Source organism: Neltuma alba, unplaced genomic scaffold (genome assembly GCF_004799145.2).
Source record: "Neltuma alba isolate B1F8T4 unplaced genomic scaffold, ASM479914v2 tig00011398_pilon, whole genome shotgun sequence".
Taxonomy (NCBI): domain Eukaryota; kingdom Viridiplantae; phylum Streptophyta; class Magnoliopsida; order Fabales; family Fabaceae; genus Neltuma; species Neltuma alba.
Window position 1 is genome coordinate 583,397 of NW_021636087.1, and position 25,668 is coordinate 609,064.

General features: G+C 35.1%; 2 protein-coding genes across 3 annotated transcripts; one reads left to right on the forward strand and one right to left on the reverse strand.

The window, feature by feature from the left end:
* The first annotated feature begins 2,873 nt into the window (after positions 1-2,873).
* LOC114712852 (transcription factor TCP8-like) lies at positions 2,874-5,233 on the forward strand. Its single transcript, XM_028897414.1, has 2 exons — positions 2,874-4,818; positions 4,941-5,233. The coding sequence occupies exon 1, from the start codon at positions 3,162-3,164 to the stop codon at positions 4,782-4,784; it is 1,623 nt and encodes a 540-aa protein (XP_028753247.1). The 5' UTR covers positions 2,874-3,161; the 3' UTR covers positions 4,785-4,818; positions 4,941-5,233.
* A 7,703-nt stretch (positions 5,234-12,936) lies between these two features.
* Positions 12,937-25,312, reverse strand: LOC114712848 (probable magnesium transporter NIPA3). 2 transcript variants are annotated; one of them, XM_028897402.1, is made up of 9 exons: positions 24,748-25,312; positions 23,100-23,156; positions 22,396-22,486; positions 22,162-22,322; positions 21,940-22,067; positions 21,701-21,838; positions 19,958-20,050; positions 13,508-13,613; positions 12,937-13,383 (listed from the first exon to the last, which is right to left on the reverse strand). In XM_028897402.1, the coding sequence occupies exons 1-9, from the start codon at positions 24,902-24,904 to the stop codon at positions 13,274-13,276; spliced, it is 1,041 nt and encodes a 346-aa protein (XP_028753235.1). In that variant the 5' UTR covers positions 24,905-25,312; the 3' UTR covers positions 12,937-13,273. The 2 variants fall into 2 exon arrangements, with proteins under 2 accessions (XP_028753235.1, XP_028753236.1); XM_028897403.1 differs by lacking the exons at positions 12,937-13,383; positions 13,508-13,613 and adding an exon at positions 14,427-14,666.
* Positions 25,313-25,668: the final 356 nt, after the last annotated feature.

Sequence of the window (25,668 nt, forward strand, 5' to 3'; positions counted from 1 at the left end):
GTACACAAATTTAAATCTTCTTATTTCCTCAATCAATAACATAAACCAGTTAGAGTTTAAGATGGATCGATCAGGTTATTAATAAGATTTGCTAGTAGCTCGATTTAAACTGGAAAATTATTTTCATAATTGAATTAGATTGGATCAAAATTAAGTCAGTATTAAATTAGAACTCAAAATTAGATCAAAGACCAAAACTAAAAATTGAATAAACATCGATGCTTTCAAGATCAAGAGCTAGTGACCTTTTGCATTTAATGTTTAGTCTGACTTTTAAAATATCAACAGAGATACAAACCTTTTCAATTATATTATTGAAAAATGAGTGATCTACTCAAGAGATGAGAGTTCTTACCTGGCTACACTTATGCTTCCTTGATTTGGTTTTAATTTTGAATATCTTTCCTAATAAATTGACAATAAAATTTTATCTTGAGCAGACAAGAGACTAATATAATCAGAAATAAAAGCATGTAAAATTCAAATACTTACTTTTTTTTTGTTGTCATTCAAATACTTACTTTACATCTAGTTACCGTCACTTAAGATTTACTTTACTACTCCTCCGGTCCTAATTATAAGACTCAATTGACTTATTTGAGGAGATTAAGGAAATAAGTTAAGTTGGTTATTTATAATAAATAAGTATTGTCATTCCTAAAATATCCTTGCTAATTAAGTATATTGGCTAAAACTATCATTATTAGAAGGATTATCTTGGAAAAAAATGCATAAATATAAGAGACAAAATGGATTGGGTCTTATAATTAGGACCAAATAAAAAGTCAAATTGAGTCTTATAATAAGGACTGGAGGAGTATTAAAAGTCATCAATTTGCTTCTAAGAAAAGCTACTTTCTACGCGAGAAAAGGGCAATACCATTGGTTTTCAAAGGAGAGTGAGAAGGTCAATTGCATAATTACACAACAAATTAAAAACCTAATTTTTAATTACAAAAACGTGAGAATTCATGACCTGGGACAAAATGATCGCCAACTTAAAATATTAAAAAACTCTAATAATGAATAAATTGTGTTATGAACTGGGTGATGTTTATTTAGAGAATCACATAAAAAGAAGCTGAAAATTATAAATCCTAAATCAGGTTTGGTAACACAACTTTATTTGGTATTGACAAGTCTGAATTTACAAATGATAATAAATTTTTGTTAATATTTCTTATTTGGCATTTACAAAATTTCATCTTCTTTTTTTTGTCATTGTCCCTTTTGTTTATTGTTTACTATTTTTGTTTGCTCTATGCATAATTTATTCTATTATTATTATTATTGTAATATATTTAAGCATCATTTTATTAAGAAATTTTTATTATTACTCTTTAAATTAAATTTATTTGTATTTGCTTTTATTCAAATTAATATATTTCTAATTTTGAATAGGGGAAAACTGAACTCAAATGTATTCTTCTGAACTGGAAAGGAAAAATCTCAACAACAAAAAATTACATTTTAAAATTTATTGACAACATTTGAAAAATAAACGACAACACATTTTTTTAGTCATTCCTGATTTAGGATTTTAAAATTTTAAAACTATTTTTTTGGGGATTTTCCAACTAAAATCCGCAAGAATGTATCCCTAAAGTAATTTATTTATCTAATAACTTTTTTTGCTGCCCAAAATGCATTGATTTATCATATTATATTTATATATCTCCTAGATATTGATATATGACTAATAAAAGTTGGTCCCAGTAGTAAAAAATCACCTTATAACTCATTTGAGTCCTGTTAGAATTTTGTTGGCCGTAGTCTGTAAGTCTCTTTGAACCAGAGGCATTTTCTAAGCTGACGAGACCAACTCACTAAAATTTCATTTTAATCCAAAAAAAAAAAATACTGATATATGGATATCGGCTGGCAAAAAAAGGGATATTTGGATATTGAGTGATAGTACCAAAAACGACACACAGGAGACAGCACAGCCTGGAAATAATGGAAACAGTAAAAATGACACGAGGGAAACACCAGTGGGCTGGTGTGCTGATATAAACTACTGATAAAAGTATAGAAACTGATTGGGGCATGCTACGTAATTTCAGATAAAAAATAATAAATATAAAATATGAATGAATACTCCCTCCACTTAAACAAATCAAGGAAATTGTGTATTGAACAGCATCATGTTTTGTAAAATTAATTTATTATTTCCCCATTTATTTTATTTTTCTTCAACTATTCAGATAAATTCCACATATTTTAAAATTTAAATTTAAATGAAAATAAAAGGAAAAAAGAAAAAATTGCTTGGAAAACCCCTCGTAAAATATTTATTGTCCAATGTTATCCAAAATTTGTTTAAAGAATTTAAATGCAATACACGCTATTTATCTCTAACTATATATAATATAAAACATATTTATATATAATTAAAGACAAGTTGCACATAATTTGAAGAAGAGTTATATTAGAAGAAAAAAAGGAAAAATTCTAAAAAAAAATAATTGTTGAAATTTAAAATTTAAAATTAAAAATTACTATAAAAATGTGTTGTCATTTGTTTTTTGAGTATAGTTATTTTTTTTTAGTCTAATAACTAATACTGATATAAAAATTTGCTATTCAATAGCAATTTTTTTGTAATTTTTAAAAAAAAACTCAAATCCTTTTAAATTTACGAAAAACTTCTCAAATAGGGATGCTTTAGTAATTTTATGATGAAATAAAAAAATTATAATATAGTTTTTTTTTATAAAAAAAATCGTACAAGAAACTAGAAATCCAAATAAAGACATTGACTTTTGAAGCAGGGAAGAGAAGAGAAGAGAAAAAGCATACGAGCGAGTGTGAGGAGGCGAAGCAGAAACAGAGATCATATATTTACCAGAGACCCCACGAGCGGCCTCCTGCTCCTCCTCCTTCCTCCTCCCTCCTCCTTAGTTCTTCCTTTTCCTCCTCCTCCTTCTTCCCCCAAAGGTCCCCCACCATTCTCTCTCTTTCTCAGACACTGGTCAATCTCTGAACCCCACAAAAGAACTTGACACCCCATTTTTTTTATGCCATGAACTTGCATCATCATCGTCGTCGTCGTCGTTGAATTTCTCGCCCCAAATAATAAGCCAAAAATTATTATTATTTATATTATTGTTAATAATCCCTCCGTTTTTTTGGCCTCCTTCCCCACCTCCTTCCCCACCTAAATGGAACTATCAGATTTGCAAACCAGCTCATCCACTCATCACCACCACCACCGCCAGAAGCAGCAGGTCTCCTCCACGACGTCGTCTCAGGTTGTGGTCCCCAGTTTTGATGGCAGGCCTTCACCTTCTTCCTCCTCCTCTGCCTCTTCTTCATCATTCATGGGCTCCATCTCCATCCAAGCTGGCCTTTCTTCCTCGTCTTCCTCGGCTTCGTCTTCTTCTGTTTCCTTATCCAATAATTCTTCTTCTGTTTCTGCTTCTACTGCCTTGCCTAATTCTGCTGCTTCTGCTTCTGGTCCTAATGCGTCCGCTGCTCCTCACCTCATTGATGCTTCCTTGGCTATCGCCACCAGATCTGATGCCCATCCGCCAGCTCGGCCTGGAGGGGTTGTGGATGCCGTGAAGAAGACTCAAATTCAGCAGCACTTGTCGATTTCCACGGCGGTCACGCCGCCGGCGAACCCCCCTAAGAGGTCCACCAAGGATAGGCATACCAAGGTGGATGGACGTGGCCGGAGAATTCGAATGCCGGCGACTTGTGCGGCTAGGGTTTTTCAGTTGACGAGGGAATTGGGGCATAAGTCCGATGGGGAGACAATTGAGTGGCTGCTGCAGCAAGCGGAGCCGGCGATCATCGCCGCTACTGGCACCGGCACGATTCCGGCAAATTTCTCGACACTCAACGTGTCGCTTCGGAGTAGCGGGTCGACGATCTCGGCCCCGCCTTCGAAGTCTGCTCCTCATACGTTTCACGGCGCGTTGGCTCTCAGTGCCCATGGTCACCATCATCATCCTTATGAAGAAGCTTTTCAACACACTGCGCTCTTAGGGTTTCACCCTCACCATCACCACCAACAGCAGCAGAATCAACCTCATCTACTGACTGCCAACCAGATTGGGGAAGCGATTCCGGTAGGCGGAGGCGGCGGGGAGAGTGGCGGTGGCGACGCACCTGATAACTATTTGCGAAAACGTTTCAGAGAAGATCTGTTCAAAGAAGATAGCCAATCACAAAACGAGAGTGGAGGGAGCTCACCCAAGACATTCAAGAACAATTTGCAACAAATCCCAAAGCAACAAGAAGCAGCTGGATCTTCGGGCCTTCTTCGTCCTACGAACATACTACCCGCCGCCGCTACCATGTGGGCGGTAGCACCAGCCCCGGCGAGTGGCGCAGGCAGCACAATCTGGATGTTGCCTGTGAACGCCGGGGGTTCCGGTTCAGGTTCGTCGTCGGAGACCCAAATGTGGCAGTTTCCGACCGCACAAGCTGGTTCTGGAAACAACACCGCACAGGCGCCCCTGCAATTCATGCCTAGGTTCAATCTTCCGGGGGGCCTTGAATTTCAAGGAGGTGGAGGTAGAGGGGGTTCTCTGCAACTGGGTTCCATGATAATGCCTCATCAACATCATCAGCAGCAGCAACAACAACCATCTCAGCATCTTGGGCTGGGTATGTCTGAATCTAATCTGGGCATGTTGGCTGCTCTGAATGCCTATTCCAGAGCTGGTTTGAATATGAATTCTGAGGAAAATCATCCATTGGAGCACCAACACCATCATCAGCAGCAGCAGCAGCAAGCAACGGATAGTGGAGAGGAAGGTCCTAGTAGTTCTCAGTGACTTACAAGGGCGAAAAAGAAAAAAAAAACAATTGGTTAGTTTGCTTAATTACCATCTCTGTATATAATAACAGCTGGGTTTTTCTCCTTTCATGTTGATTTTTTTGTAACTTGTGAAGCCAGAAGTATAGAGTTTATTGGGTTTGTTTTTTTGCAGATTATTTGAAGTTGAATTTGTGATGATGAGTGCTTGAAAAATATTCCATGGATGTTGGTCCTCTCAGAACTGAGTTTCTTAGATGTGTGGTAGTGATGTCTTTCTTCTTCTTCTTCTTTTTGTGTTTATTGATTTTTCTTCCTCTTTGGTTTGAGGAAGTTGATTTCTTAAGCTTGATTTGGAGAACTTTGTACTGTGATTCTATTAGCTTGATCTGGTCCAAAGGGACTGACAGGTAGCTGGCAGAGAGAGCTTGTATAGGAGGAAATTTATCTTGGTGTTGTCATTTTCTAGTTTGCTTCTTTTTGTTTTTTTGGCTTTTTTTTTTTTGTATAATATATGTTGGAAATTGAACATTTGGGAAAAAAATATTGAAAGCAAAATTTCAAACCTCTCTTCACTTTATATATACATAGGTCTCTATCTCCGCCTTATGTGACAGTAAATAAAAATGACAAATGATTGATTTTTTTATTGATGATAAGGCAAAATAAGCAAAAATACTTCAATCTTCTCTCTTTCCATATATGAGCTGTTTTGAGCACAGAAAGGCTGTGATTAGAGAGTGAGGATCCAACTAAGCATGATTATTATAAAATTAAGAAGAGAACTAGAGAGTTAAATAAAGGAATCTGAGTATGTACTGATTATTGGCTTTCACTTATATTGTTTCTATCTTTGAAGATAACTCACAGCAAGCATGTCAGGAGCATTCTAATTCTAGTTTGCCCAAGGACCACCCTCTTTCCTTCCCTTTCTGTCTGTCTGATTAAATTAATTACTTCTATTTTTAGCCCTTAAAACATGTTCATTTTATCACTTGAATCTCTGAACATAATAATTATTATTAAACTGGTCTTAGGTTTTTCTTTTTCCCACCAAAACATAAATTTGATTGTGTTTTTACAGTGCCTCTTGGGATATGTCTGACCATGGAAAAAGATTGAATTTTAAAATAAAAATAATTTTTAGATTTTTAATTGGAAAACAAGAAAATAATGAATAATATATTAAATAATATTGTGGATGATCAGTGATTTATTTTTGTTATGGCAGACATAATTGTTACATATTTTACTAAGAATCCAATTGTATTGTCATTGTCAAATACCAAAATAAAGATGATTGACTAGTAATTACTGACTCAGGGAAAATAATATTGGTAATACTTCACTTATTCACAGTAGTTACTGATGTTCTTGAGACATTTAGATTGATTTGATGAGAATAATTTTGTTTAATGAGGAAATAAAAATTATAGTTTGCTGAGAGTAGAACAAAAAAAAATCCCTTTAATCCTTAACACATCTGTCCAAAAAAAAAAAATCCTTACATAAAATTTAGTTAGGAGTAGAATTTGACGATATATATTAATCCACTTCACCTTCCACGTTTATTAATTTTTTTAGAAATTAATTTGTCTAAATTATAAAATAATATATAATTTAATGTTATATGCGGGCAATTTAGGGAGACTAAATTACATTTGTTATAATTAACAAGTTTATTTATCCTTCATAATTTATCTATATTAGTTAAGCAGCACTGATATTAAAGATGGAAGGGAGTAGTTGATAATTAATTGATGATTTATTTTCCTGGCAAAAGGAATTAATTAATATTTTATAATCAACAACTAACCATCATCCATTATTTAATAGCATCAATAAGTTGGTATATATCAGTATGCATGACCAAACACAGCATGTCTACTCTAATTAACATTCTGTTTCTTTCTTATTATAATGTGCTTAATGTTGTTTTTTATATTTATTGCCAAAATTATTTATAAATTTTCCTCTTTTTTTTGTTATTAATTGATTTTTTATAAGCTCTGACCCAAAAAAGAAAATTGAATGCTGATTAGCCTGGCAGTCAATTATTACTTTATACTTTATTTATTTATTTCTCTCATCATCTATGCTTATGCATATGTCTACATCTAACCGGATAGATAGTTGCCAGTTTGCCCTAAATTGTACCATGTTTTTTTTAAAAAAAATTTCATGTTAATTTATCAAGTTTTGATTTAATTTTCAGAATGCATATTTCATGATTAAATGGAAACAATAACGACAATACCAAAAAAACACGCACAGAGTACTACAATTTAGAGGGGGAAAAAAAGTAGTAACCTAAATATAAATATCCTAGATAGGTTCTCTTTATACCGTGTAAAGCATAAAAGATCAATGATATCTTCCGTATTTAATATAAAACATATTTAACTAGTTTGATTAAATTAAAAAAGTTAGGTAAATTAGTTAATTATAATAAATATGACATGTTTTTTTTCTTAAAACATCATAATTATCTTTCTTAATATCTCTCTTCCTTTACTTACTTGATTATGATTGAAGGAGTATCATAGGGATAATTTAGAAAAAATTGATAAATATGAGAAATAAGTTTTATATTTAGGATCAAAATTAACTTAATAATTAAATCTTATATTAAGGACCAGAAGGGTAATTCATTTTAAATTTTGTATTAATTGATTGACATTTACAAATAGGTCAAAAAGATTTAGAAAAGAAAATAAAAATTTTGCTTTCTCTTTTTTTGCTAAAAACAATAGAAGCAAAAGCAAAATTTACAGAAAGATAACTTTGCGAGCAAGGCCGGGCTGGGCGGCAAGGAAAAGGACTGTTGGTGTTGACTTCAACAGTCAATTTCACATCTTTCAATCTTCTTTTTCTCTTTTTTTTTTCCTTTTTCTTTTTCTGCAAATTTTCATCACTTTCTTCCATTTTCCTTTTTCAGTATGCTACACTCCTACAATTCTGTGCCGTATATTATTTTGAACCCTTTTGTATAATTTCACCTGCCCTTATTAATTATGTATAAGCTACACAACTTTTTCCATATATCATAAAATATATAAAAATCACGTTATTCATGTTTTACAAAATTCATATATCTTATTATATATGAAAAAACAAACAGTAGGATTCATTTCTTATACTTTAAGTAATATATGAAAAATATAATGAGCTTACACTATATGTTAATAATGGTTAATTCACTCGAAAAAATATATAATGGTTAATAATGCAAACCCATTTCTTTAAATTTTTTTTAACGCAATTTAAACTTTGGACATACTGAAATAATAAATCCCAACAATTTAAAATTGTAGGGAGATGCATTAAAAAAAAAAATTAAAATGCATGATTGACCACCAAAGCCAACCAAAAAAGCAAGAGGTTAGGTTTCATTTGGCAATTTTTTAAGAAAATATATTATGATATGATACTTTAGTTTGTCAAGTAAATCCTCCATATGATACCGTATCTTTTAGTTTAATATGTCACTATATGTTTTAGTAATTAATAACACCGAAACTAAACTTTCACATACTCTACAATAATTTTTAATTTTTATACAACAGAAAATTTTGCCTCTATAGTCACATCTGTAATTTAATTTTAATAGTAACGATGATGATGATAATAATTAGAATAGCAATAGTAAATTATCAAACATTAAGAAAAATAAAATCATAAAAATTTTCTCAAAAAATCTTAACAGAGGTAACTAGGTAGTTTCATTTAAAAAAAAAAAGAAAATTTGCTAAAAATTAATCTTAAATATAATAAATCTTGCAACAAAAAAAAAGAGTGAGTATATATATACATTATAAACTAAGAAAAATACCCGGATCAATTTTTTTTATATCTATTATATCAAGCTCTTCAATTATACATGACTGTATGTTTTATTTTTTTTCATATGAATTTATAATTAAATGTTAATGAAAACTTCACATAACAAATATAAGAAATTGATACAATTATTGTTCATAACCTGAAACTAGTACCGATGGCTCTGCATCAACTTGAATGGATTCGGAACTCATTTAAACAAAGTCTCAAGTTTTAATTTTGTAAATAAAAAAATTGCATCAAAAGTCTCTTTTAACCACAAAAAAAAAAAAACCGAGATGGCTTGAATAAATAATCAGTGATAAATTTCACTAAAAGAGGTCCCATATCAAGTCGACGTCAAAAATATATTTTTATATTCCCCACAAAAATCACAGCCTCGTTTTTCTGCAAGCAATCTAATGATTTTGGAAAAATAATATAAGAGGAAGTTAAAAATTAACATATTCTAATTCAAATACTTAAGAGGTCAAAATCTCAAAAAAGAAAAAAAAAAGTTATGCCTGATTTGGTATTTTGTAAATGTAGTTGAATGATAAAAATACTCTTGTATAAAAAAGTTTATTAACATGTTGTGAATCGGTAATTACAAGTGTTAAATAGTAAATAACAAGAAATATACTGACAATAGTAAGTTATTTATTAATAAATTGTGAATTGATAATAATAAGTGTTGAACAACTAATAACAAGAAATGTGCTGATAATAACAAGTTTCATAGCTCTTGAAATATTACAATTTTTAACTTCTTTTTATGTTATTTTTCCAATGATTTTTCTTTAAAAAAAGAGAGCAATGTGTGCTAATAATATACTAACATATGGTATTAATATAAAAGCTAACTAACAAATTTGAATACATTGAAAAAATTTATTAAATTAGTTATTTGTAATAATTAAATATTATATTTCTTAAAATACTCTTACTAATCATGTGTATTAGTTAGAATAATTATTTAATAAAAATTTTAACATGTATAACTATTATAAGAGCTATTTTGAAAAAATAGATAAATATGAAAAATAAAATAAATTGAAATATCATATTTAAAATCAAATTAAATGCTAAATTAGTTTTTATATTAAAAATTGGATGTTGTAGCTTAGAATTATAAGTTCGACTGAATTTATAACCTCACAGAAAAAGCCATTTTCATGATTGCCACATCAGATATATGCCATCTGAAATATATTTTCACTTCACATGCAAGTTAATTTTGAAATATATATTTACCCAAAAAAAATTAAAATAATATTTTTAACGGAGCATATTTTTGTTGATGAAATGAACGGTGACGATGAAAGAGGAAGGATGCGGTGAGATGGTGGTCACGGATGGCACAGTGGCAGTGGAATTGAAGTTTCGGGGACCACTTTCTGTCCGATGATGAACACAATAAAACCAAGACAAAGTCCCACGCGCTTCACGTGCTCTAATCATAAACCTACCCATTGAGAGGAGTTGGTGTGGGTGGATATTATTGGAGCGCGTGGACTCACAATTGCCTCACAAACATTCTCTCTTTTGCCACCCTGTCAAATAAATAGTTTTTTGGCCAGCAGAGGAAAAATCGTAAATAACAGCCCTGAAAAATATAAAATTTCATTTTGAGTCATTGAATTCAAAAAATTACTGTCACAGGCCAAGTTCTAAATATAAATCAGTAAATATTGTGTAAAAGACCAAATTGTCCTCATGTTACTTGAAATACTTAAGTTGTTGTTTGGAATGTTAACTTGTAATTTTTAATACTTTACTTATTTTTTGATAGTATTATTTAGAATATTTAAATTGTAATTTTTAATATTACACTTGTTATTCTTAGTAGAAGAAAAATTTGGTCTTTTACATAATATTTGCTAATTCACATTTAAGATCCGGTTCTTAACAGTAATTTTTTGAATTCAAAACCCAAAGTGCATTTTTAAGTTTTCTAGTGTCTTTATTTATGACTTTGCCTAAACAAATTTTAATATATGTATGTGTCATATACTCCCGTGTACTCAATTTAGAATTGGTTTTAGTCATAAATGTAAGATTTTATTTTTTATATTTATCATTTTTTTTAAATCACTCTGGTAACACTCCACAACCATAATTAAGTAGGAGAGATGGGGAAGATATTAAGAAAATGATTAGGATATTTTAGAAAAAACATGTCATATTTATTATAATTAACTAATTAACCTAACTTTTTTAATATAATCAACTTAGTTAAATAGGTCTTACCTTAAGTATAAGAGTAGTATATATTATGAAATAAAGGGAAAATTACTAACAGTCAAACTAAACCTCGAGAGTTATATGTAAATATCACGTGTACTTTTGAGGGGTAATTGTGTAAATAAAACCAGCCAATGAAATACAAATAGGAATTTAATATAAATTATATATTGTATGTTGATACTAATACTTTTTTATTCTTACAATTAGGCAAGTAACTTTATACATTAATTAGATCACCATTTTTAAAGTAAAAATGAACTCATTGTGTGAGTTTAAACCTTGCGCCTTGTTTACACTTTTAACTAATTTTTACCGCCTAAACCAGTCTCAAGTGACAATTTTCTTTTTTTTATTTTGGCAACTACCTCATGTAGCAAATTACTCCTTCAGTCCTAAATATAAGACTCTTATATACTAAATATAATACCCTTATAAACACTAGTATAAAGGTATTATATTTAAGATTGAAGGAGTAATTCATAATTTTATTAAGAAAACAGGATATGTAAAGAAACTAATTGCATATGCTGTACATGATCTAAAATTTACGGCATTATCTAAATAAAAATGAAATTTCTTCAGATCTAATTCCTAAATCCCAGCAATCAGAATACCATTCTCTTCTCTGCATTTGGTTTGTCTTTTCTTGTGTGAATCATATTCTCATGAAAAGGCTGATAGCTAGATTTTAAATTAATAACAGGTTGTCCCAGTGGGAATAACATCCGCCATGTTTAGTTGAGCTCGAGGCCCGGCATTGGATCATAAGCATCCTTCTTTTCATTCCATACGCTACCAAACAAATTTTACAATTCTATTTCATTTACTTTTTTGTTTGGGAAAAGGACAAAAAAATATTCTTGAATTTGAAAATTCTCAAATGATCACTTAAATAAGTAAAATAACCAAATTGAGATTTTCAAATTCACAAAAATAACCATATTCACCCCTTTTTTAACCATTGAGCGCCTTTATTGGTCGGTCAATCGCTAGAGCTCTAATACCCGTGATGGCCACCAGTCACTGGAGCTCCAGTGACTGACCAACAACCAATTACCAGAGTTCCGATGGCTGTCAACTATTTTTTTTGAAATTTTTTTCAATTCCAGTAACATGATTAACTAGCTTTTTAATGCTATTAACAAGTTCATTATAGCAGTTAACAACAAGTTTTTCAGTTAATCATTTTTACAACTTTAGTAATGGCAGTGTTAACAAGTTCTATAATGATGTTAACAACTCTTATAACGCTATTAACCATGTGATCCAAAAGCTTTTTACATTTTGACAGAATAGTCATGACATCGTAAATAGGGAATTTTCAAGTTTTGTAACGTAGTTAACAAATTCTTCAACGTTATTAATAAGGTATTGCCATTACTATCGGGTTTTCTAAGAAATTGAAAAAGTGACATTTTTCCAACTTTAATAACGTGGTTTGCAAGTGTCATGTAACAATATTAACAGTTTTCATAACAAGTTATATTATGATATTAAAACTCTCATAACCATAGTGATTGTCTAAAGAATGAAAATTTTTTTGTTATACAACCTTCATTAGGAAATTTTATTACTGGTGTTATGAAAGTTGTTAATATTGTCACATAACTTGTTAACCGTATTACTAAAATTATAAAAATACAGTTTTTTGAATTTCTAAAAAACTTATTGTTAACAGTAATATCAAACTTATTGGACTTGAAAATTATTAAACTTAATAATCGCATTATTGGACTTGAAATTTTTTTCAAAAATTGTCAACCGTCAAAGCTCTGACATCTAGTCATTAGCCGGCCGCCAAAGCTCTCACCAGAGCTCCAATAACCAATTGGCTAATACAGGTGCTTGATGGTTTCTTTTAAAGAACAATATAGCCATTTCAACAAATTTGAAAATTCCAATTTAATCAGTTATACCTAAACTAGAATTTTACTTATTTAAATGACCACTTGGAAATTTTCAAATTTAAGAATAATTTTTCTTTCATAACCCCCCCCCCCCCCCCCAAAAAAATTGAAAGCGAGAAGGATGCATCCAAAGTCAAATCACCCGTCTCTATCTCTCCAAGTGAACAAGTTGAGAGGGCAAACTGGAGGCTGCTTGGATTGCGATTGGCAAAAACTGATAATAATATTTCTACACTGTGCGGTTCAAAAATTGGAGCAAAGCTAGCATGACTTGGCTGTGATACGCTATATTATAAGATCAATTACAGAGAAATTACATTGGCCTTTCTTTTCTGCATGGAGTGTAAAGAGCAGCGGCATCTGAAAACATGATCATCAGGATGCCAAAAGAACTGACAGGAGAGTCTGATGCTTCCACCTCCAACTGTACCCGGAAAAATAACTGACAGGGTAGGGAAATTCTCGATGACCGTGGCAAAATTCCTTCCCGGAGTTTGCACGAGAGAATTGTAAAAATGTAACGTTTAAAAATATGTCACGTTGATCTTGAGGAACTCTGCCGTCTGAGAGGAAGGGCGATGCCTTCAATCAAAGGCGCATCTTCAGTATGCCTAGGATGTCTAACAGGTAAAGATGTATGCGAACCTGCACATGATCACCTCACAGATGTCAGTAAAAAACTTTCTGTATTGCCAGTGAAAATGGAAGCAAGAGACTTATTCTACTTTCTTGAGCTTAAAGGTAAGGGTTCCAAGTCAGCAAAGCATACCATCGGACATATCCTTAGTTTTGTGAAGAAGAAAAGTTCCTGAAAGGATTGTCACAAACCCGCATATCTCTGTGACAACTTGCGTTGGACTTTGCCTATCCCAGTCCTGAATCGAATTAATAAGTAAATCAGGGATCAATATCATGACATCACAAATAGAAGGTGAATATGGGCTGCGTAGATATCACTCTAAAAAAGACTGAAGTGATTTAAGCATGTGAAAAGAAGGCCGCTAAGGGTGCCATTGTAGAGAGTTGAGTAGATGGTCTTTACCCCATTGAAAAGACATAGAGGGAGACTGAATGCATTTCAGAAAATTATAGAACGAACTGTCACAGTAAATGACATACATATGATTAGCTTTAGGGTCATGCAGTCTATATGGTAAACCTCACTTGATAAGATACCAATTATTATTGTTTTTGTTGTTCCAACCCAAGGTATGGTTTCTCACAACATCAAAAAGCAACGGCCAGCTTGAAGAAAATGGTCTTTCACGTCACCTTGAACACTAATGTCCTGTTAAGGAGGAAGGGGTAGGAAAAGAAAGGATTTTGGGGATTGGGGTTTTCTTTCATAGGTCTGTATTTTTCAAAGAAAGAAACGAAAGAATTGGGAATGGGAAAAAGCTGAGTGCGGCATAAATTTTGCACTGCACGTAATCTATCCAAGATGGGAAGGAAAGGAGAGACAGAATTTTTACTGTCAACCTCACAAATAATTTAAGATAAATAGAAAAGAAAGCATAATTGAATTATAAAGAAAAATGAAAAAAATAAAAATCTTATCATAAGGTAATTTGACATCTATATATATATATTATTGGGAGAAATATGCCTAAGAACCAAATTTAAAAATCTTTTACCCTTAAAGGACCACTAATGGTAAATATTCGTTGTTCTACTTGTAAATTTGTGTTGTCTGAGTGATAGTGTTAAATATCTTTGTAGTAGTAAATTTGTGTTAAGCAAATGGCAAATACTCAGTTTGACTGGTAAATTAGAGGGCTTTTTTAATAAATAATTTGTAAATTTGGTCCTTCGTATATTGTTTTCTTACCTTCCCCATCATGAAACCCAAACAAAGGGAATTTTCTCTGCCTTTTCATCCTATCATATCAAGTGTAAGATAACCCATCGACTCTCTTTTCCTTCCCTTTCTATGATACCAGACAAGGCATAAAAGAATATGGTTGATAATTTGCACATGATTCCAAGGAGTGACTAGAGTGCCCATTTCAAGAAACAGGTGAAGACATACAAACAACAATAAATTTTAATTTGTCTCCCTTAATCTCTATATTTACTATTGCTTTGTCTTCTGCAATTACAATTTAGGATACACTAGTTAATATTTAAAAGAACAGTAAGACCAACATTTAAAAAAATGTAAAATGCACAAACAAGATGTAGGAAATCACGGTGATTAAGGAGATTTGATATGCCATTATTATAGGAGTTTAAATTTCAAATTGTTTCCAGATTACAGTAGCTTGATTCTCGGCCCCTCTTTAATAGGCCTGTTGTATTCATTCTGTATATAATCACTCCTGTACATACCGAATATGATTAAGGAAGAAGTTTACTCCATTGTCGTCTCCTTTCCTTCATGGTATCAGAGCAAGGGGGGGCGACATCTGAATCTTCCGACACTGAGATGGAGTCGAACACGCAGCCAGAGACGATACCCAAAAAATCGGCTCAGGCAACTGGCGATTCCTCCGCAAATGGCGCCTCGCGCCTCGTCGCTGCTGGGTTTGAAGGCTCGGCGGTACTCATTGTTCCAGAAAAACTCTCGGGAGAGAATTACCGAGAGTGGGCTCAATCCATGCGCCTCGCACTCGACGGTCGTGGCAGGCTTGGACACGTCACCGGCGAGACAGCTCCTCCTCCACCGTCTGATGTCAACGCATTGAGGAGCTGGAGATCCGAAAATGCATTAGTGTCCTCCTGGTTGGTGAATGCGATGATTCCCACGGTGAAGAAGAGCTTCATGTTCTTACCGACTGCACGAGACATCTGGGAAGCCGCGAGAGAAGCGTACGGGGACGGTCAAAGTGCTGCCCAAATATTCGAAATAAAGACCAAGCTGTGGCAGTTGAGGCAAGACTCCCGTAGCCTGAATGAATACTACCTGGAAAAGGTTTCTTTATGGCAGGAATTAGACTTAATCAGTGAAGAAAAGTGGCGGTGCGCAGAGGATGCCACTAGTCACAGAAAGAAAGTTGAGGAGGAGCGCTTGTTTGAACTACTCGCTGGACTAAATTCAGCATTTGATGATATTAGGGGACGGATTCTAAGCCAAGAACCACTGCCATCAGTCCGTGAAGGATTCGCAATACTACGCAGAGAAGACTCACGGAGGAAGGTCATGCTCACGGGAGACCCAGCACCCAGAAATAGTGCCACCGAGGTATCTGCCCTTGCTGCCCGCTTTGTTGAACAACGACATGGCAAGAATCGCCCCATTTGTGAACACTGCAAAAAGACAGGACACACTAAGGAAACCTGCTGGGATTTACATGGGAAGCCACCTGATTGGAAGCCCAAGAAGGGTAGGGGCCGTGGTTTTGTGGCAGAAGCTTCAAGGACTGATGAACCAAGTACCTCCTCGTCAATCCAAAACAGTGACCCACTCAACAAAATTCTGGAAATGCTTACCACTATGCAGAATAATCAACAATCTCAGAAACAGCCTACTGCTACGGTGGTCAAACGAGGTAATTTCTTCAAAGCATTGGCAACCATTAAAGGTATGAGTACTGGTAATTGCTGGATAATAGACTCAGGGGCTTCCGACCATATGACAGATGATGCTTCGTTATTTTCTTCTTACACTCCCGCTAAGACTCGACTCACTGTTAAGATTGCTGATGCTTCTGATTCTCTAGTAGTTGGCATTGGAAGTGTTAAAATTTCTGCCACTTTAACGCTTCGCTGTGTACTTCATGTCCCAAATTTGAAATGTAACTTAATATCTGTTAGCCAATTAGCAAGGGATGAACGGTGTAACGCTAATTTCTTTGCTACTCATTGTGTATTTCAGGATCTGCTCACGGGGATGACGATTGGCACTGCGAAGGTGTTTGATGGACTTTACTACTTAGATGAAAGTAATGATCAGCATGTTAAGTTTTGTAATAAAGTGTCTCTCCCTAGGACTAGTGAATTGGAGTTATGGCACAAACGTTTAGGACATCCAAATATTCATTACATGTCTCAAATGTTTCCCTCAATTTGCTCAAATAAAGATTGCACTAATTTTTGTTGTGACTCTTGTGAATTGGCCAAACATCATCGAACCTCTTTTCAACGGGTTCCTTATCAGGCTTCCACACCTTTTGCAACTATCCATAGTGACTTGTGGGGTCCCTCACGTGTGTCCAATCGCACTCATTCAAAATGGTTTGTCTCATTTATCGATGATCACACACGGGTCAGTTGGGTTTTCTTACTTAAAGATAAAACTGAGGTCTATCAAACTTTCATAGATTTCTACCATATGATCCAAACCCAGTTTCAAACCACCATCAAAACTCTTCACACTGACAATGGCACAGAGTACTTCAATAAGAGCCTCACTACTTTCCTAAAAGATCACGGCATTTCCCATAAAAGCTCCTGCCCTTATAGTCCTCAACAGAACGGTATCGCAGAACGAAAAAACAGGCACATTCTTGAAACTGCTAGGGCACTTATGTTCAGTACTAATGTCCCAAAATACTACTGGAGTGATGCTGTTCTCACAGCCACATTCCTCATAAATAGAATGCCCAGCAAACCCCTGTCTTTTCGCACACCTTTACAAGTCCTACATGATCACTACCAAATTCCATACCTAGCAAACACCTTACCCTTGAGAGTATTTGGTTGCACTACTTATGTTCACCTTCATCACTCAAACAAACTTGACCCTAAGGCCCTACGCTGTATCTTTCTCGGTTACTCTGCCTCTCAAAAGGGATACAAGTGTTATGATCCAGCAACAAAACGCCTCTTTGTCACTTGTGATGTCAGTTTCCATGAAACCATTCCCTACTATCCTAAACATTCAATTCAGGGGGAGAATTGGAGCGAATTGAATGACAAAAGTGACACCACCAGTATCCCCATTATACCTGATCTACAGCTGGAACTGGAACCCCAACTCATGTCCAAATTGCCTTTAGAAACCTTACTTGACAACCCCACACCTGAGGAACACGAAAAAGAGGAAGTGCCTAGTGATACAGGAAAATCTAATCCAGGGGGAGACACTACCAAAGCTGTAAAATTCTATACAAGGAAAAACAAGATAAGTGAAGTCCCTCAGGCACCCCGTATGCGCCAAGAAGCAGAACCGGAGGCAGACCTGGAAAAAAGGCAAGAGGTAGCTAATGATGAGGAGCCACATAGTAGTAATGAGAAAGTTGATCTTGATTTGCCTATTGCAGTGAGGAAACAGCCTAGAACAAGGCATCCAATCGAAAGATTTGTTTCATATAAAGCACTTTCCTCGAAGTATCATGCCTTTATCTCTCATCTCGACAGTGTCAAAGTTCCAAATAACATAGATGAAGCACTCGCCATTCCTGAATGGAGGCAAGCAGTTATAGAGGAAATGGAGGCTTTGAAAAGAAATGGAACATGGGAGGTAGTAGATCTACCAAAAGGCAAGAAACCAGTTGGTTGCAAGTGGGTGTTTACCCCTAAATATCTAGCCGATGGTACCCTTGACAGGTATAAAGCAAGACTTGTTGCACAAGGCTTCTCTCAAGTGTATGGGCTGGATTATACAGAAACTTTTGCCCCTGTAGCGAAGTTAAATACAGTCAGAATCCTCTTGTCACTAGCAGCAAATCTAGATTGGTCGTTGCACCAACTAGACGTCAAAAATGCCTTTCTCAATGGAGAGTTGAAAGAAGAAGTGTACATGAAGTTACCTCCAGGATTTCCCGGAAGGACATCAAGGCAAGTCTGCAAACTCAGAAAGTCGCTGTATGGACTAAAACAGTCCCCTCGTGCATGGTTTGATCGCTTCACTCAAGTCCTAAGAACTCAAGGTTACATTCAGGGCCAAAGTGATCATACCCTATTCTTTAAACACCAGCATGCAAAAATCACAGTTCTAGCTGTGTATGTGGATGACATTGTACTTACAGGGGATGATCTTACAGAAATTGATAGAATTAAGGGAGCACTGGCACAAGAATTCCAAATTAAAGACCTAGGAGAGATGAAGTACTTTCTTGGAATGGAAGTAGCTAGATCAAAAAAGGGGATTTATATTTCACAACGAAAATATATCCTGGATCTCCTAAAGGAAACTAATATGATTAGTTGCAGACCAAGTGACACTCCCATCAGAGCTGACAAGATCAGTGATGAAGAAGACTTGGGAAAAAGTGTAGATGTGGGAAGATATCAACGCATGGTGGGGAAGTTGATCTACCTGTCCCACACGCGTCCAGACATAGCATTTGCAGTTAGTATGGTGAGTCAACACTCGCATGATCCGAGACAGAAACACCTTAATGAGGTTTATAGGATCCTACGATACTTGAAAGGCTCTCCAGGGCGAGGACTATTATTCAGCAAATCTGATAAGAGGAAGGTTGAAATGTTTACAGATGCTGACTGGGCAGGTGACCAGGATGACCGAAAATCAACCTCAGGGTATTGCACCTTTGTTTGGGGCAATCTTGTCACATGGCGAAGTAAAAAACAGAGTGTGGTCGCTCGAAGTAGTGCAGAAGCGGAATTCAGAGCCATAGCTCTTGGAATCTGTGAAGGTATATGGGTGAAACGGGTACTTGAAGAGTTAAGGATGAATGTTAACCTACCCATTAAACTCTATTCGGATAGCATGGCCGCCATTAACATCTCACACAACCCAGTTCAGCACGATCGAACAAAGCATGTGGAGATAGATAGACATTTCATAAGGGAAAAAATTGATGGAGGAACAATTGATCTGAGATACATTCCCTCAAGGGAACAAACAGCAGATTTACTCACAAAGGGGTTAGCCAAAGACAAATTTGAATACCTTGTTGGCAAGTTGGACATGACTGACATTTATGATCCAACTTGAGGGGGAGTGTAGGAAATCACGGTGATTAAGGAGATTTGATATGCCATTATTATAGGAGTTTAAATTTCAAATTGTTTCCAGATTACAGTAGCTTGATTCTCGGCCCCTCTTTAATAGGCCTGTTGTATTCATTCTGTATATAATCACTCCTGTACATACCGAATATGATTAAGGAAGAAGTTTACTCCATTGTCGTCTCCTTTCCTTCACAAGATACTAAAGGTAAACTACAATTACTGGCAATGAGCCTCAACTGTTCAACAAATAGATTATATCGGACAGTGAATCCAGATAATCTGAATTCTGAACACAATCATCAGAGACTTGAAATAAAGCGAGGAAGGCATCCAACAGTATCAATTAGCCAAGTGACCTTACCTTAAACATGATAATGCTAGCCAAAATGGTTAACGATGTGAACATAACGTAATATATGGGAGATACCACTGCTGTATTGAAAGTATCCAGTGCCTAAATTGCAGAAACATTAGAATAATTATCATATGAATAATAGAACCACAAGCACTTGACAAAGACCAAATAACTATAAAGAGGTGAATACATGTAAATGAAAGCAGCAGCAAACTAATCCAAAGCCACACAAATCTTTAATCAAGTTTAAAGGCATCAAGACTATGAACTTGTTCTCATATGACCAGTTGAATATTCATTCCTGAAAAGACTTGTATGAGGACCAAGTGAGGAGCAAATGGAAAAGTGATGGGGAAATTAGATGACCCACTAACAGTAGAGAAGGGTAGAATGTGTTTTTCCATGCTCATCTCAACCTTAAAGGCCGTCTGACTATTGCTTTAACCATTTAAACAAATACTAGCTGCCTTATCTGCATTCAAATTATCAAACCATTCATTACAACTGCTGCCCCAGGTCTTCTCTCTATTGATTACCATCCTTCAAGTCATTCGAATCTTCATTAGGATTTCATTTCAGTTTTGATCCACTACTTAATCCAGATAGAGCAACCGTGAGTACTCAAAATTGCTATTCTCCCTCATGAACAATCATCAATATGTCAATACATAATATCAAATTTATAGCAAACAACATTATTCATAACTCATAGACAATGCGATTTGTTCCTGAGACGCTGCAACATGCACAGAACCTAAATTCGTTTATGTAAAACAAGCAGATTTTAAGAATTCAATTCTCTGTCGCAGAGACCTTCCAAAAGGCTACAGAAGAATTCCACCTCCCTTTCAATTGCATTTCCCCCCATTTGAAAAAAAATAAAATTACACATCAGTAGTTCTTAGTTTTTGATACACTCACCTCATGATCCTGCGAAAATTATTTTCATTTCCTTAGTATCTTGTATGAATTAGGAGTTTAGCATAAGTTATATTTTTACTTGTATAACCCACTCTTAGTAGCAGGCCGAAACTAAGGAAACTGCACCTATGCAGCCCCATTGGCAATTACACACAACAGCCTTCTTGCCACATAGGTGAAAATTAAAAACATATTTTTAGAGCTGAGAGGGTTTTCTAAAAGCGTGAAAAGATAACAAATAAATAAATAAACAGAAGTTTTAGGACAGGGACAAACAGCCATGTCAAAATTTTCTCGTTTTCTTACTTAAACTTCCCACTTCTTCATTTTATCATCAATGTTTTACCAACACATTGTAATTTCTGTTTATCATGTCAAAATAGATAACTACTCCGTTCTCTCTCATCTTTCCATACTTTATACATTGGATGATAGTAAGGCACATAAGTCCTCCACCACCAAATTTCAACAGAAAAAAGATGAACAACACCCACGAGTCACAGAGTTACAAAAATGACCAAAGGTCATGAACCATACCAATATGCTTAAAGGCTTTTTATGAAAATTGCCATTCAAAAAGCATGCCACGAACAAGTTAGATGAATATTATACTTCAACTGCACAATTTTATCTTCTTAACAATATATGACGTGAGGTGCTGAAATCAAGAGCAGGGGAATAATAGGCATAAACATGAAAACACGTGATACTGTACACATTCACATCTTTATATGGAAAGCTAAACGAGCCATTTCCAAGGGCACTAAGGAATTTGAAAATGAGAATTCAGGAAACTAACAAGAAAACAAGGAATAACAGGCAGGTTACCTTATTTAGATAATTCATTTGGGTAAGAACACAAACAATTACAACCAGTGTGAATGCCCAAGTTTGGGGATAAAAAAGTTGATTCATCCCTGAGAGAGTTAACTTCAAGGCAATTCCAAGTGCCTTTACACTCATGACCTATCAAATGATAACTTTAGAATAAATCACTCAGAAAAGGGCATAATAAGGGAAAGGTAAGACAACTAGAAAGTTAACAATCAGACGATAATGTGACATACCGACAGAGAACCTACAAGGGAACAAACACCGATATAGACCATTATGTGTGTCTGGCCATAGAGTGGAATAAAGTAGACGATGAGAATGAAGACAGCTATTAGAACCAAAGCTGCATATAAGATAAATGCTGCCAAAAGAAAAATTACAGGCCCCTGATTAGAAAGGAAAATCCAGTGTGATATTTTGGATAAAGATAGAGTCTCAGCCATAAATCTGACTACCTGGATCCATAGCAAGATCCCAAACTTGTGTCACTGATGTGATTTCACTCTCTTGAGGTGCGTGTAGAACAATTGTTGTTGAACCCACAACACACAGGATACAGCCAAGGATTCCAAACAAATGTAGCTTCTCCTGTAAAATAACATGAGCAAGTGCAGCACTGCAAGACAGTATCGGACGTCAGCAACTACACCAAAAAGTCAAGAATAAATAAAAGCTCAATTTTGGCATGCCTGATAATGATGCTCAGAGCACCAAGTGGGGTGACCAATATAGCTGGAGCGAATGCGTAAGCTGCAAAATTAGCTATCTCTCCGACAATCACTGTTTGAATTACAAACGCTTGTTAGAATAATGCTCTGGATTTCTAAAGGTTCTTTGCAGGCTAAAATTTTCTTTTAAAGTTGATGATCTACGTTACTTTCCCTACTTTTAGAATAACTATGAAGTAGTGACTTGCTCAAAGCCGATACCACGGAAGCACTGGATATAACAAATCAATGAAAAACTAAGAACATAAGTCAATAAGTATTGCCATTACAATAATATTTTATAATTATATTACCTACCATTCTACTATTGAGTTATACATAAGCATTCATGATTTCCTCCTTGCTCTCTCCAAGGAACCTTAATTAATTAGCTTCTCCTTTGCTTAATAATTTGAGCTCTTCCACAATCCAATCAATTCTTAATCTTGTTCTTATGAGTTTCCCAAGCACATAGGGATTTTGTTGGGTTTCAAAATTACCTTCTAATGTTTTGATTTTTAAAGCACATAGAAATGCAAATCACAAAAATGAACCAGCTAAATGTGACTTGACTTGCTAGAATTCAAAAGCACTCAAACCCATGACATCTAAAGAATTAATACAAACAAAGTCCAAATTTGATCCAGTAATCAATCCATGAAAAAGCATAATCAAATATAACTCACTTGTTATCATGCCCACCCACCAAAGAGGCTCATACAAGTAAGAGTAGCCTCCGTTTCCTGCCAATCATCGAAAAAGTTAGTCACCATCAACCTTGATCTATCACAGAAATGGTGTAGACAATACAAGGGAAACATGCACTAAACAACATCCATTCCTGTAGTAAGCTCAGACACTTGCGAGTTGTGAAACACAATTACAAACTCAAGGTAAATGAAAGCTGCTCCACAGAGAACAAGGCATCCCTATTGCCTTTACAACATTATTGTTTGTGCAGACTTATTTAACATCAACATAAAGGTCTAGTCAAACTCCATTATTCGGTTCAACTACATGAGCACAAATATATGCTAGGCTTGACAAAAACAAAAGGTCTAACGATGAAGTAGTTAATGCAGCATTAAAAAACTAAAGAAAAATCAACAAAACAACACATTTACTCAAACTTCAGATTTTGGTCAGCTCTGAACATGCTGTCCCCATTCAGTAGGTGAGACTACTTGTGGTGGTGGTGGTGAGCTCAGATTACATCTAAAAGTTGAAAAAAATTCCAGATCCACAATTTTATTTTCAATGCATTCCTGTCATCTATCACAACAAAAGCCCAGAAACATGTGGCAAGGGAGCAAAACTGACAAATGAGCTTCCAAGTCTGAGATGATTCCACAGTGACGAATAACTACACATTAAAATCTGATCCAATGTTGTTAATTGATAAGGATGGTGTAGATGAACTTGTTTTTGGTGATAACATGAGGATGCGGCAAGGGCAGCATGTATTGGAGAAGCGATAAGGAACAAGCTCATCTAAATCAAAGGGTTCGAGTTCAACATCAATTGCCAACATTGAGGAACTAGAGGCTGATACAGACAAGACAGGAATAGATTGGAAGTAATAAATCCAATGAAGTAGGAGGAGAAAGTGTTGACATTGGTGGGCTGAATCTGAAAGTTTCGATTCAGACAACTAATATGGTAGTTGATAGGCTTTTAGATTACTTTTTTGTCTTTAGAGAATGTTTAGAACTTGAGGAGTGCATATATCATTGAGGATTGACGTGGCTGATATTTTTTTTTTTTTCCTTGCTCACAGTCATAACTTTTTATAATTTTTGCCTTGAGGATGCCTTTCACCTTTGACTACCTTACCCTGGTCCTTAATGGTACCTCAAAGCTTTTATGGAAAAACAGACAAAAAGAAAAGACACGTCAAAGCACTACGCTAGTTTTGAGTCTGAGGTTCTTAATGGCATCTCAAGCCTTCTGGGTCTGAGATGACTTGACCATAACTAACAGTTAAACTCTGGTCCTTAAAAGCAAATATTTTATGAAAAGAAAAGGCTCGTCAAACAACTATATTACAAATCTAAGCGAATATTCCAAGTACCTACTAAGGAAGGATAAGCATCCATACGAGATCAAATTTATCACGTAAATGATACGATAATATGATCTTCATACCCATTTCGATCCAATTGATGCTCAGGCCTAACAGCAGAACGAATCTCAATTGATCAATTGAATTCGCACCCTAACCCGCCAAACCCCATTATATCATCGCTGAACTAAACCCACACTTCTTAAATTATTCCAAGAATTACACAATCAAAACCCATAATTAATTAAAAATTCGAGGGGGAAAAGAAGAACCTGCCCGTACTCCGCAAGAAGCAGCCTTCTTCAAGCCTTTCTTTTTCACAATGAAACTGGCACCAATGAAGAAGCTAGACGACAGAGCAAGACAAAGACCCTTCACATTATCGGATGACATCCCCCTGTAGGTGTCACGCCAGCTGGAAGTCGCCATTACTAAGAGAAACCCTTACTTCGCAAAGACAATGCCGAATTTCCCCAGTCCCCAGTGAGTGGGAACTCCGACTGGGTAAAGGGCGCGAATGGATCTTCGTGGCGAACAAGAAAAAGCAGATTCCTATGCAGAATTTCGTCGGTTATTGCAGTTTGGTGGAGGATAATGCTGCGAGTTCCCTGATCGGAAATCAATAAACCATAATTGGAGATGAATGGAAAGCCATTTAGGGTTCCAAGTTTGAATTCATCGATATGGAATGACACTCGTTCACAGTCCCAGCAAGGATAATGACGATATGAGTTCTACTCTCCATTTTTTTGGCATCGTGGTATCCAAATCCAAATGTTCTGTAGATTCGAAATGGAAAATTGGAAATAGTGATTGAGCCTCCAACGTGCAACTGTATATGTACGTTTCCTTTCCGTCTTCTCCGAAGCGTTCTCTCTCTATCTTTTTTTTTTGGGCCAACTCGTACTTTCTCTTTCTGTTTTTGGTAAGCACTTATCGTACTTTCTCTTCCTACCTGGGGCCTGGCCGCCTGGGCTGGGGGGGGGGGGTCATCCTCTCTTTATTTTTGGTTCGTTATCATTTTTCATCTCTTCGTCTATTTGGATATTTCAATTTAGTCTTTTAATTTTTGAGAAAATTTTATAAAATAAGTTCAAAATTACAGATTTCAAATTAAGTTTGATAATAATATTTTATTTAATTTTAAAAATACTTAATTAGCTAATAACAATAAATTTTTGTTGAAATTTCTT